Source organism: Schistocerca cancellata, chromosome 9 (assembly GCF_023864275.1).
Source record: "Schistocerca cancellata isolate TAMUIC-IGC-003103 chromosome 9, iqSchCanc2.1, whole genome shotgun sequence".
Taxonomy (NCBI): Eukaryota; Metazoa; Arthropoda; class Insecta; order Orthoptera; family Acrididae; genus Schistocerca; species Schistocerca cancellata.
In genome coordinates, this window is record NC_064634.1 from 282,519,734 (window position 1) to 282,534,220 (window position 14,487).

Sequence of the window (14,487 nt, forward strand, 5' to 3'; positions counted from 1 at the left end):
TTGAGGGGTCAAGGTCTGTAAAATTACAAGAAACTGTGGTTCTTTCACTTTACTTCTACTGTTCAGTCATGTGATATTTCAGGGAATACATTTCTTGTTTCATTTTGTCATATATAATAATTCCTGCAAAACAAGTCAGTGGTGTTCCATGTCTGTTGTATGTGTTCTCTGTATTTAATCTATGTTTTGAACTTGCTTCATGATCTGCAGATTCTTATCTGCATCTGACAATAGCTACAGCTATGCTCTGCATACCATCTTAATAGTGTGTAGTGGAAGGTACTTGGTGTACCTCTGACACTTTCCCTTTTCCTCTTTCAGTTGCGAATGAAAAAAAATTGTTGGGAAGCCCCATGTGTGCTCAAATCTTTCCAATTCCACCTTTGTGGTATTTCCACAAGATATATGAAGGAGGCGGCTTTGTATTAGTTGACACTGTTTGGAAAGTACAGTTACAGAAATTTGACAGTAAGTATGGAGGTTTTCCCAGCAAAACTTCTGATGTGTGTGGACCTGTCCACATGTTGCCAAGGATGCTTCAAGTGAGCTGCAGATGTTTTGCTGGGAAGCCCTTACACGTCCTCCATACAGTCACTCATTATGCTATTTCCATATTTTTGAAGTCCTGAATAAAAACATTTGTTGCTGTCAGTTTGCTTCAGATGAAGAGGTGCATGTTTGGGTACAATCAAAGTTCTGTAGAAAACCACAACTATTACCCCTTGAAGGATTTTGCCATCTTGTCTCACAGTGGAATAAATATATTAAAATTTATGTTGATTACTTTTGAAATAATAAACAGTTTACCTACCTCTTTTCATCCGCCCCTCTTTCATTTGACTGCCGCTTATATTTCAACATTTTCTTCATCAGTTCCTAGTTTGATACCCTAATGGTCATTGAGAGTCTGGCCAGATGGCTTTGTCTGTTCACTGATTTAATGTGAGACCAAAATTTTTGCTTCACACACAGGTCTCCTGAACCTTTTTTTGGCTTCATTCAGTTTCTGATTGTCTAAACTTTTTTTGTTGCATTTAAATCTTTGCTTTTACATTAGCTTTCTAATGTGGCAGTCAAACCATTGCAGTTCTTTCCCATCGTTCACAGTTCAGCTTGGAACATATGTTTGAAAGGTATATTCTATTCCCAAACTTCATCGATTTAGATGCACCGTTTTCTTTCTATGAGATGGTTGTTTCATGTTGACTGCCCAGGTAATTTGAAATCTGTTTCACATTCTATGTTAACTGAGTGCGGTAGCATACATAACTTTTTTTAAAATCATATGTTATCTAGTGTCCCTTAATAGCTTTCTGATTGCTTACTTATAATGATTTTACTGTCATGGTACCATTGGTCAGTGAATTCTGTTACTCAGATGTGACTGAAGATAAATATTTAACCTAACTGGCCAGATGGAAAATTTTAGACATGTGATATTAAAAGTGAATCAATTTCTTATAGAAAGATATGTAGTAGCACTGTTACTAACAGTTATTAAACATTGATAATGAGTTGCAATTTCTAATGTAAGTGTGATCACTCACTTGTAGTTTTATAGGTTAAAACACTTGTTTCATTTTGCTGATAATTTTTAGAAGTTTACTTCAGAGACTGCTTCTGTAATAGCAATGAGAAAAATTGGTAAAGATTAGTGCATAATGGTATTTTCATGCTATGTGTTTATCTCTGTCTTCGTCATTTAACTCCTTTGCGTATCCTGCAGTTTCTTCTGAATTTAAATACTTGTATTCATACAAATGGGTAACACAGTTAAGGTTACTTTGAAGTTATATTTGTTATTGCCTTGTAATGCTGTTTGATTTTTTCAGAGTCTGTACATTTGATAGTCATTTGGGCCTGTGCCAGGTCCTTTTAGTCATGAACTTACACAGTTGAAGCTTTGACCTGATGACAATTTGTTGTAAGTACAATAAAAATTTTGCAGATTTATTTATTCTTCAGTGATGAAGGTTTGTATGTGAATAAAATTTTATGTACAAAGTCCCTGTCCCATGTGATACCAGTTGGTTTCTTGATTTTGTCTATTGCTTCAATAATAAACCATGACTGTGATAAACCAAGAATACTTTTGAACACAAATACCACTGACAGTCACTAAAAAAATATTTACTTTGTGTCCTATAACATTTCACGGCATTGCTTGGAGTAAATTTTTTGTCATTATAGATAACACTGTTAGGTATATTTACCAATTAGCCTATTTATTAATAAAATGGTTTTAAAGCTCCAGTACAGTTTGTCTCTGGAGTACTTTTGTGTGGTCAGAGTGCACAAGAGAGAAGTTATTTTGACATGTAAGTGACCTTCGTGTACAGAACTTCATTATGTACTAACCCAAATTCAGTGATTCATTCTCTGCTCATTGTTTTATTTAGAGAACACCAGCTTGTCATTTGGATATCTCTCACCTGTCTTGTTTGGATGTCCACAGTTCAGTTCATCATCATGCGGCCATTCCACCAGAACCTAGTCAGGAGATGGTGCTGATTATTGATAAAATGGCTTCGTATGTGGCCAAGAACGGAAGAGCATTTGAAGACATTGTTCGCAGTAAATGTAAGTAATGCTTATATTAAGTACTCTTAGGAAACATCATAGATTTTTTCTTCCCATGATATATACAAAATATTACTCGGGAAACAAAATAAAGCAAGGATTGATAATTTAAGATGTGGCTGCCTGAAAATAACACACATGCTCAAAATTTCTTGTTCTTAATTCCATATGAGGCTGGGTGCAATCTTACTGTAAAACTTACGGAGCTCTTGAGTACTGCTTGCGTGAGAGTAGCCCATATCTCATCTTCCATTCAGATGCTAAAATCAATTCAGAAGAGCTCACTTTGTTCCACAGTTTCAAAATATCAGAGCTGTTGCTTTTGGGAAAACCGCAACCACTTTGTCAATTTTCATTAATTTATCTGTATTAATATCCAATTTTCATTCTTTGACTTACTCCAGTGGAAGACATGAAAGTCTCATCTCCTAGATTTCTAGGATTCTCTTACCTTGCTGTCCTTTTTTCCCCATATGGCAAGTCTTTCCGCTCCCGAGATTGGAATGACTCCTTACCCTCTCCCTTAAAACCCAAATCCTTTCGTCTTTCCCTCTCCTTCCCTCTTTCCTGGCGAGGCAACAGTTTGTTGCGAAAGCTAGAATTTTGTGTGTATGTTTGTGTATGTTTGTGTGTCTATCGACCTGCCAGCGCTTTTGTTTGGTAAGTCTAATCATCTTTCTTTTACAAAGATGATGTGACTTACCAAATGAAAGTGCTGGCAGGTCGACAGACACACAAACGAACACAAACATACACACAAAATTCAAGCTTTCGCAACAAACTGTTGCCTCATCAGGAAAGAGGGAAGGAGAGGGAAAGACGAAAGGGTGTGGGTTTTAAGGGAGAGGGTAAGGAGTCATTCCAGTCCCGGGAGCGGAAAGACTTACCTTAGGGGGAAAAAGGGACAGGTATACACTCGCGCACACACACACATATCCATCCACGCATATACAGACACAAGCAGACATATTAAAAGACAAAGAGTTTGGGCAGAGATGTCAATCGAGGCAGAAGTGCAGAGGCAAAGATGCTGTTGAATGACAGGTGAGGTATGAGTGGCGGCAAATTGAAATTAACGGAGATTGAGGCCTGGTGGATAACGGGAAGAGAGGATATATTGAAGAGCAAGTTCTCATCTCCAGAGTTCGGACAGGTTGGTGTTAGTGGGAAGTATCCAGATAATCCGGACGGTGTAACACTGTGCCAAGATGTGCTGGGCGTGCACCAAGGCATGTTTAGCTACAGGGTGATCCTCATTACCAACAAACACTGTCTGCCTGTGTCCATTCATGCAAATGGACAGTTTGTTGCTGGTCATTCCCACATAGAACGCTTCACTGTGTAGGCAGGTCAGTTGGTAAATCACGTGGGTGCTTTCACACGTGGCTCTGCCTTTGATCGTGTACACCTTCCGGGTTACAGGACTGGAATAGGTGGTGGTGGGAGGGTGCATGGGACAGGTTTTACAACGGGGGCAGTTACAGGGGTAGGAGCCAGAGGGTAGGGAAGGTGGTTTGGGGATTTCATAGGGATGAACTAAGAGGTTACGAAGGTTAGGTGGACGGCGGAAAGACACTCTTGGTGGAGTGGGGAGGTTTTCATGTAGGATGGATCTCATTTCAGGGCAGGATTTGAGGAAGTCGTATCCCTGCTGGAGAGCCACATTCAGAATCTGATCCAGTCCCGGAAAGTATCCTTTCACAAGTGGGGCACTTTCGGGGTTCTTCTGTGGAAGGTTCCGTGTTTGAGGAGATGAGGAAGTGGCTCTGGTTATTTGCTTCTGTACCAGGTCAGGAGGGTAGTTACGGGATGCAAAAGCTGTTTTCAGGTTGTTGGTGTAATGGTTCAAGGATTCCGGACTGGAGCAGATTCGTTTGCCACGAAGACCTAGGCTGTAGGGAAGGGACCGTTTGATGTGGAATGGGTGGCAGCTGTCATAATGGAGGTACTGTTGCTTGTTGGTGGGTTTGATGTGGATGGACGTGTGAAGCTGGCCATTGGACAGGTGGAGGTCAACGTCAAGGAAAGTGGCATGGGATTTAGAGTAGGACCAGGTGAATCTGATGGAACCAAAGGAGTTGAGGTTGGAGAGGAAATTCTGGAGTTCTTCTTCACTGTGAGTCCAGATCATGAAAATGTCATCAATAAATCTGTACCAAACTTTGGGTTGGCAGGCCTGGGTAACCAAGAAGGCTTCCTCTAAGCGACCCATGAATAGGTTGGCGTACGAGGGGGCCATCCTGGTACCCATGGCTGTTCCCTTTAATTGTTGGTATGTCTGGCCTTCAAAAGTGAAGAAGTTGTGGGTCAGGATGAAGCTGGCTAGGTAATGAGGAAAGAGGTTTTAGGTAGGGTGGCAGGTGATCGGCGTGAAAGGAAGTGCTCCATCGCAGCAAGGCCCTGGACATGCGGAATATTTGTGTATAAGGAAGTGGCATCAATGGTTACAAGAATGGTTTCCGGGGGTAACAGACTGGGTAGGGATTCCAGGCGTTCGAGAAAGTGGTTGGTGTCTTTGATGAAGGATGGGAGACTGCATGTAATGGGTTGAAGGTGTTGATCTACGTAGGCAGAGATGCGTTCTGTGGGGGCTTGGTAACCAGCTACAATGGGATGGCCGGGATGATTGGGTTTGTGAATTTTGGGAAGAAGGTAGAAGGTAGGGGTGCGGGGTGTTGGTGGGGTCAGGAGGTTGATGGAGTCAGGTGAAAGGTTTTGTAGGGGGCCTAAGGTTCTGAGGATTCCTTGAAGCTCCGCCTGGACAACAGGAATGGGATTACCTTGGCAAACTTTGTAAGTAGTGTGGTCTGAAAGCTGACGCAGTCCCTCAGCCACATACTCCCGACGATCAAGTACCACAGTCGTGGAACCCTTGTCCGCCGGAAGAATGACGATGGATTGGTCAGCCTTCAGATCACGGATAGCCTGGGCTTCAGCAGTGGTGATGTTGGGAGTAGGATTAAGGTTTTTTAAGAAGGATTGAGAGGCAAGGCTGGAAGTCAGAAATTCCTGGAAGGTTTGGAGAGGGTGATTTTGAGGAAGAGGAGGTGGGTCCCGCTGTGACGGAGGACGGAACTGTTCCAGGCATGGTTCAATTTGGATAGTATCTTGGGGAGTTGGATCATTAGGAGTAGGATTAGGATCATTTTTCTTCGTGACAAAGTGATATTTCCAGCAGAGAGTACGAGTGTAGGACAGTAAATCTTTGACAAGGGCTGTTTGGTTAAATCTGGGAGTGGGGCTGAAGGTGAGGCCTTTGGATAGGACAGAGGTTTCGGATTGGGAGAGAGGTTTGGAGGAAAGGTTAACTACTGAATTGGGGTGTTGTGGTTCCAGATTGTGTTGATTGGAATTTTGAGGTTTTGGAGGGAGTGGAGCTGGAAGTGGGAGATTGAGTAGATGGGAGAGACTGGGTTTGTGTGCAATGAGAGGAGGTTGAGGTTTGCTGGAAAGGTTGTGAAGGGTGAGTGAGTTGCCTTTCCAGAGGTGGGAAACCAGGAGATTGGATAGTTTTTTAAGGTGGAGGGTGGCATGCTGTTCTAATTTGCGGTTGGCCTGTAGGAGGATGCTCTGAACAACCGGTGTGGATGTGGGAGAGGAAAGACTGAGGACTTTTATTAGGGATAGGAGTTGATGGGTGTGTTAATTGGCTGAGTGGATGTGTGGTGAAGGATTAGGTGGGTGAGGGCAATGAATTGTTCAGTTTGGAACTGGTATAGGGACTGATGGAAAGAAGGGTTGCAGCCAGAGATGGGAACTTTAAGTGTGGGGCCTTTGGGGGTGATGCCAAATGTCAGACAAGCCTGAGAAAATAAAATATGGGAGTGTAATCTGGCTAGGGCGAAGGCATGTTTGCGGAGGGAATGTAAATAAAACTTAATGGGGTCGTTGTGGAGGTGTTGTGAGGGTGACATGGTACTAGAAGGTGGAAAGTGGAACACGAGGCTGCAATGAAAATGAAAATAAATATAAAAATATATGGGGAGAGATAAAGGTAAAACTAGAAAGCAAATGGAGATCTGGTGTGAAAAAAGGCGAAAAAGGGTTGGTTAGAGCTGGGCTATGTTGAACCTGTGGTGAACTTGTGTAGGTAGATAATGATGTGCATAAAGGTTAGGTGGTTGTGTTGCCGCCAAAACACGTTAAAGGGTGGAGAAATACGCGAAAATTTTGAAAAAACTACGTGAGGATGTATTAAAAGGGGTGGTTTGGTGGTGGCAGATTATGGAAATGAAGCTAACAATTGTCTGATGAAGAAATAACGACGTTAAAACCTGTGGGAAGCGGCTAAAAATGATCGGTGATGTGAGAAAAACGGAAATGGAAATAAAGCAAAAGATATTAAAACTAGCCGAAAAGGTTGTTTAATAGCTGAAAGGAACTGTTTGTGAACTGGAAACGGTGGATTTTATAGCAGCGGTAGTGTTGAAAGCGGAAAAAAAGTTTTTGGTTATGGTTTGGAAGTGGGTTACGTATTATTACGTATTATTGAGTATATATCGGCGGGATAAAATTGTATACTGGATTATGGTAAAAAAGGAGAAGGTGAATAGAAAGCAAAACTGCTGGCAAAAACAGAAGGAGGAAATAAGACGACAGAAAAGACTACGAAATGTAACAGTGACAATAACAATAACAAACGTGATTGTTGGGTTCAAATTAATGATATGAATATAATAGAGGGAAACATTCCACGAGGGAAAAATATATTTAAAAAGAAAGATGATGAGACTTACCAAACAAAAGCGCTGGCAGGTCGATAGACACACAAACATACACACAAAATTCTAGCTTTCGCAACCAACGGTTGCCTCATCAGGAAAGAGGGAAGGAGAGGGAAAGATAAAAGGATATGGGTTTTAAGGGAGAGGGTAAGGAGTCATTCCAATCCCGGGAGCGGACATATTTAAATATGTCTGCTTGTGTCTGTATATGTGTGGATGGATATGTGTGTGTGTGCGAGTGTATACCCGTCCTTTTTTCCCCCTAAGGTAAGTCTTTCCACTCCCGGGACTGGAATGACTCCTTACCCTCTCCCTTAAAACCCACATCCTTTCGTCTTTCCCTCTCCTTCCCTCTTTCCTGATGAGGCAACAGTTTGTTGCGAAAGCTTGAATTTTGTGTGTATGTTTGTGTTCGTTTGTGTGTCTGTCGACCTGCCAGCAGTTTCATTTGGTAAGTCACATCATCTTTGTTTTTAGATATATTTTTCCTACGTGGAATGTTTCCCTCTATTATAACCATATATATATAATCACCATTATATCTGCTTACTGGTATAGTTTAACACAAATGTTTAAAACCAATTTCCGTACTCCATCATATTTTATGTATTCCTGTTTTGGCCTTCATCAGCATGTTCTTCATACAGCCATTGTTTTTGACATTTTGGTCGATATTTTGTGATTGTAAATACTGACTTAATGTATGGTGGAAAAAAGTTATTTTCCGATGTGACTGTAGTGCCCTAATTCTCACATTGCAATATATCCAAATGCGTCAAAGTTCCGCTTCAAAAATGGCCATAACAGCCCAAAACTGGTAATACTGTGTTATTATGATTGAATAAAATTATTAAACATATGCGTTGAACAGTAGCAACAATCTGTAAAGGAGTGGGGAAGGGGGAAGGACAGCAGGGTACGGAAGGGGGAGGGACAGCAGGGTACGGAAGGGGGAAGAGGAAGCAGTGCTGCCTGGTGGAGCATGCAGGGACTGTAGGTGGAAGAAAAGGCTACCCAGTGCAGTGTTTGGAGACTCTGGTGGAGGGACGGAAAGGAAATAAGGTAGGGGAAAGGATAGGAGTAGAGAAGAGGAGAACGTTGGTGAGTGCATTGGCAGAAGCAGTGCATAATGGGGATGGGGACTTGGGTTGGGAGGAGGTGAAAGGACAGAGGGGCGGAAACAGTTAGGTGGGGGTTGTGGGGATAGTAGGTTGTTGCAGATTGAGGCTGGGTTGATTTCGGGAGTGGAGGGCGTGTTGTAAGGATAATTCACATCTGCATGGTTCAGAAAAGCTGGTGGGGGAGAGGAGGATCCAGACAGCCTGGGTTGTGAAGCAGCTATTGAAATCAAACGTTATGTTCAGCTGCATGTTGTGCAATAGGGAGGTCCACTTCGCTCTTTGCCATTGTTTGGTGATGTTCATTCGTCCTGGTGGATAGCTAGTTGATAATCGTATTGCTATAAAATGCTGAGCATGGTTGCAGCAGTGCTGGTACATGACATGGATGCTTTCACAGGTGGCCCAGCCTTTGATGGGGTAGGGTAAGCCTGTAACAGGACTAGAATAGGAAGTGCTGGGTGGGTGGAAGGGCAGGTCTTGCACCTGGGTCTACCCCTGTGACAAAGAGTTGGGACTGAGAGCGCTGTAGGGATGGGTGGGGATGTTGTGCAAGTCAAGTGGGTGACAGAACACTGCTTTAGGAGGGGTGAGAAGGATTGTGGGCAGGATATCCCTCTCGTCGGGGCACTTTAGGAGGGGTGGGAAGTATTTTGGGATAGGATGCCCCTCATATCAGGGCATGGTGATAGATAATCAAAGGCCTGAGAAAGGATGTGGTTCAATTGTTGCAGTCTGGGGTGGATTTTAGTGCTGGAGGTGCTCCTTTGTAGCTGGTTCTTGGGGGTGGTAGGAGAACTTCATGTGTGTGGGGATATGACACAGGAAACCTTGCTTGTGGACTAGGTCTGAGGACAAATTCATGTCTTTGAAGGCCTTTGTGAGACATTCAGCTTACTGGGCAAAGTAGCTGCTGTCACTGCAGATGTGCTGTCCCCTGGTGACTAGGTTAGGCTTGCTTGTGTGATTTCGTGTATATTTGTCTTTTGTGATGAAGACTTTGGCTAAAAGCTTAATTTGTATGTCTTTTCATTGTGCCCGTCTGCAACTCATTGGTGAGTAACAGTCTATCCTTTCCAAAGTTGCTGATAGTCCAACCTGAACTGCTCAATTTTTGATTTTGTTTAATGACTTTTCTTCCATCTCTCAACCCTGTTATGTTCTTGTTTGCACTACTCTCTAAAGCATTACTTTACACAGTGTCTGTTTTTTTCTCTACTTTCCTTTGTTTTTTTCATCACATTCCAAAGCACAGTGCTCTGACATCTGATCACACTGTATCACTGGTCTTGTCCTCGCACAACACACGGCTGTGTGACTGTGCAGATTGTTGGTGCAGATTCTCATCCCCTAAATTCTTCCCTCTGATGATTTTAATTATTCGTAGTGCTCACATTTTCTCACCCGTCCTTGCATATTTTCGTGTTTATTTTTCCCCATCTACTTGTGGTACACAATATTGTGAATCTCGACATCCTTGTTTTTCCCATGGTTTTTGAATGTTTTTACGCACTTTACTACGAAGTCTTTCGCGATGGAGTCCTTGCATAAAAAGTTCTCGGTTTACTTACCGCGTGAAATTTAGATAAAATCCTGAGCTTTCGGTGACTACCTCTGTCATCTTCTTCAGGGGTAAAACTGACTGTCTAGGACCGGTGAGGCTTCCGCTTTTATAAGCAGTGGATGGCTTCTCATTGGCTGGAAGACGTCACGGTGAAAACTGCGTGTATGGAGGTGGCGGCCTCTATGTCCATAGATTTTGTTTGCGCGCTTTATCCAGCGTTGCTTGCAGCACCATCCATCGCAACAGGCGGAGAACTGCGAGGAATGTAAGAAGTCTCCTGTGCTCTTTCTTTATTAACTGCGCTCTTCCTTGCTTTGCTGAGTGCATATCCGGAGTCTCTGTTGAAACTATTTTCACAGAATCTAATTTCAACTGCTTCCCTGATGACAGAGGCCCAATAGTTTGAAGAGTGAGCAAGTATTCATGTTTCATCGAATAGAATCTTATGTTTATTTAACAAACTGTGCTCAGCCACTGCTGGTGTTTCTAGATACCTGTATTTCAGGTGACACTGATGTTCCACACAGCGATTGGCAACAGTTTTTATAGACTGGCCCATATAATTTTTGCCACACTCGCAAGGAGTACTGTAAATTCCCGGTACTCTCAGGCCGAGATTATCTTTCAGGGGTCGCAACATTTCCTTAATCTTCCTGGGTGGCCGCAAGACTGGTCTGATTCCCTGCCGGCTCAGGACTCTACCGATCTTGCTGGTCGTTGCACCACAGAATGGTAGCTGCGCGATGTGTTGATCCTCTTGATTTGTTCAAACAGCATCCTCCCTAGGTTTCTTCGCTAGAGTAGATCTGATATCACAATCAGAATATCCATTTTTTGTGAATACCGTCGTCATATGGTTAATCTTGGAGCCGAGATAATCCTTCCTCGAAATAGTCCTTGCTCTGTGTACCAAGGTATCCAGCATAGCTCTCTTCTGAGCTGGGTGGTGGTGAAAACTATGTGCATTTAGATATAAATCTGTATGCGTCGGTTTTCTGTACACAGAATGCCCGAGACATCCATCTGATTTTTTCCCACCAGCACAGCTAAGAAGGGTAACTTCCCATCCTTCTCCATCTCCACTGTAAATTTTATGTTCTGGGGTATACCATTAAAACAATCAACAAACTGCTGCAGTGCCCCATTGCCATGTGGACAGATTAAAAATGTATCGACAACATACCTGAAGAAGCAGGATGGACGTAAGGGAGCACTGTTCAATGCTCGTTCTTCGAAATCCTCCGTGAGAAAGTTAGCTATGGCTGGTGACAGTGGCGAACCCATGGTTGTTCCGTCAGTCATTTCATATTATTTTCCACCATACAAAAAATAGGTGGTCATCAAGTCGAAATAGCTTCAGCATTTCAGGAGAGAAACGAGCAGCCAACAGTTTTAAGGTATCTTCCACCGGTACCTTTGCAAACAGAGAGACCACATCTAGGCTGATCATGATGTGATTCAGACCTATCCTCATCTGCTTTATGATGTCAACAAACATTTTTGAGTTATTAATATGATGGCTACAGTTGCCGACTATAGGTGCTAATAATTTGGTTAAGTATTTTGCCAACCGATATGTAGGAGATGAGCAGTCTTCTTCTTCATTGGTATTGCTGATTTCATCAGTTTTTAGTTTTTCCATGTGTTAGCTATTGTTGATTGATTTACCTTACACCATTTCTTCGACACTTCATAAATCTCATCTGACATAGTCAATTGTTTCCAAAATGTTTGAAGATTGTTGCCCTCATCTGTAAGTTTTTGTAGCAGATGTCCTCCATAAATTTTCTTCACGGCAGCAATGACACCCTGATCCATTGGCTGAATTAAGGCTGTCACATGTGGGGGAGGGGGCCTAAATATTTTACAAATATCATCTAGTCACGTGAATTCAGAACAAGTTTCTTCGGATGTGATGATCTTGCACTTGTGGCACAAAGCAAATATGGAACTCTGTTTGAAATTGTGTGGTCCTCCCAGGCCCCTTTCTGGTGAAAATAATGGACAGGTAAATTGTGCATTTCTTTTCCTTTGAAATAGTGTGGTTTCTTTAGCGATATCTGTTACACCATGCTTAACTTTATGTGTCTGTGCCATTAGCACAACACAACAGTTGTCCTTTCTTACTTGATTTGTCACCAGGCTTACTGTGCTGTGTCTCGAAAGCTAAAGTCTTTGTTGGTACACTCTTCCAAAACATCCCAGCTTTGTCTGTGTTGCGTATTTGCTCCAGTTCTAAATATTCTAGTGCAATAAAATCCTGGAAATTATTACAAAATTCAGCAGCAGTCTTATTATTTGCTCTTAACTTTTCTCCTTGTACAGCAATCACCCATATACCATGATGCCGTTTAAATCTCCTTAGGCAGCTGGAAAATGCTAAGATGCATTAAATTCTCCTTCAACCCCAAGGTTTTGAAGAAAAACTGGGCCTGTTCGATGCATATGGAGCCAGATACTGCTCACTTCTGTTGAAACCATTCCAACATGGTTTCATCCAATTCTGCATATGTAGACATTTTCATAGCCTTCCACTTTGAGGAACCTTTAGGTGAGTCAGAACTGGTAGCAAATTGAATTTTTTTTTGTCTTTGTTTTTCCGAATATCACACGTCGTACTTTCACCCACATTCTAAATCGGTGCCAGATTCCGCATATCAGTAATGTCTTCTGCAAGTTAGTGTATTATTTGCAGTTTCTGCAGTATCATCAGGAAAAGATGCTTTTGCTTTTCAGACATTGTTCGACACTAACAGAAACCAAATAACTACAGTATCCTCTCTTACAGCACAGTCTAGTGCTTACGAAATTGGGAGAAATAGGCTGCAGGTAATTCAGAGTTCACTGTAACTATGTCCTCACTCACACCTACTACTTCTTTGAAGGGAAGGTGTATAAACAGATCCACAGCACAGCCATAGGCAGCCGTATGGCATCCTCATATGTCAACCTGTTCATGAACCGTATAGAGATAACCTTCCTAGCCTCCGAAAACCCCAAATCTCTTATCTGGTTGAGGTTCATTGATGATATCTTTGCGATCTGGACTCAGTGCCAGGACTCCTATCCTCAATCCCTTTTAACTTCAACACCTTCTCTCCCATCCACTTCACTTGGTCTTTTTACTCAGTGTGCTGTCTCCCAGGACGTTGACATTGTGCTCTCTGATGCCTCCATCCACACCTCTGTTGACAGTAAACACGCGAATCACCAACGATACCTGCATTTCGACTGTTGCCATCCCTTTCACACCAAAAACTCCCTCACATATAACCTAGCCACCTGGGGGTGGCATAACTGCTTTGGCAGAAGCTTCCTTGCCCAATATACTGAAGGTTTCACAGAGGCCTTCACAGACAGACATTATTTGACAGACCTGGTCTGCAGACACATTTCCCATGCCTTGTCATCCCACCACCCCAGGAACCAGCTACAAAGGAGCACCCCCCTCGTCACATTTTAGCGCCACAGACTGTAACAGCTGAACCACATCCTTTGACAGGGTTTTGATTATCATTGTGTCCTGATAAGAGGGACTTCATACCCAAGATAATTCCCACCCTCCTGAAGCAATGGTCTGTCGCCCGCCCAACCTCAACAACATCCTAGTCCATCCCTGTGCCACTTCCAATCCCAGACCTTTGTGAAATGGATCATATCCCTGTGGAGGACCCAGGTGTCAGACAACCCACCCACCCAGCACTTTGTATTCCAGTCCTGTTGCAGGCTCATCCTACCCCTTCAGAGACCTGTGGGAGCAGTCATGTCATGTACCAGCACTACTGCAATCATTGCTCAGCTTTTTATATTGGTATTACTACACAAGCCTGCTATCACCCAGGATGAACAGCCACTGCCAAACTGTGGCCAAGAGCAATGTGGACCACCCTATTGTATAACATGCAGCTGAACATAAAATGCTTCATATCACTGGCTGCTTCACAACTTGGGCCACCTGGATACTCTCCCACGACCACCAGCTTTTCTAAATTGTGCGGATGGCAGTTTTCCTTGCAACAAATTCTCGTGTCAGACTTAGCCCACAATAATCTACTGTCCCCACACCTTCCACTCAATTGTTTCCACCCCTACTGTCATCACCCCCCAACTCATGTCCCCACCTCACCAACCTTTGCCCTTCTCTGCCCCTATCCTTTGTCCCTTCCCCATCCCCTTCCACCCCTCCCTTCCCTCCACACCCTTGCCTCCCTGCATCTCCATTGCCTCCCTCCCTCTCCCCCATGCCTCTCCCCCCACCTCTCATGCCTTATAATGTTTATAGGGTAGTTATTTAATTAGTCTCCTTTTTCATTTTTAGATAATCTGATGATGCATAACCACGGCAAAACATATTATTTTTAAATAAAAATAACTATTGAATGCTGACTGTTTCATTTTCAATATATAAGAGAGAATGGAGATTTGTCAGTAATTGTAAACAGTGTTTGTGCCTCCTTTTTTTTTTAACAGAAGAACAACTTTAACAATCTTGAAAACATCT

General features: G+C 42.8%; 1 protein-coding gene across 3 annotated transcripts in view; it reads left to right on the forward strand.

The window, feature by feature from the left end:
* LOC126100146 (splicing factor, suppressor of white-apricot homolog) overlaps nt 1-14,487 on the forward strand; it is a 161,737-nt gene that overhangs the window by 47,040 nt on the left and 100,210 nt on the right. For all 3 annotated transcript variants that reach the window (XM_049910688.1, XM_049910686.1, XM_049910687.1), the window contains exon 7: nt 2,456-2,580. In XM_049910688.1, the coding sequence (XP_049766645.1) occupies nt 2,456-2,580 (125 nt within the window). The remainder of the gene's footprint in view (nt 1-2,455; nt 2,581-14,487) is intronic.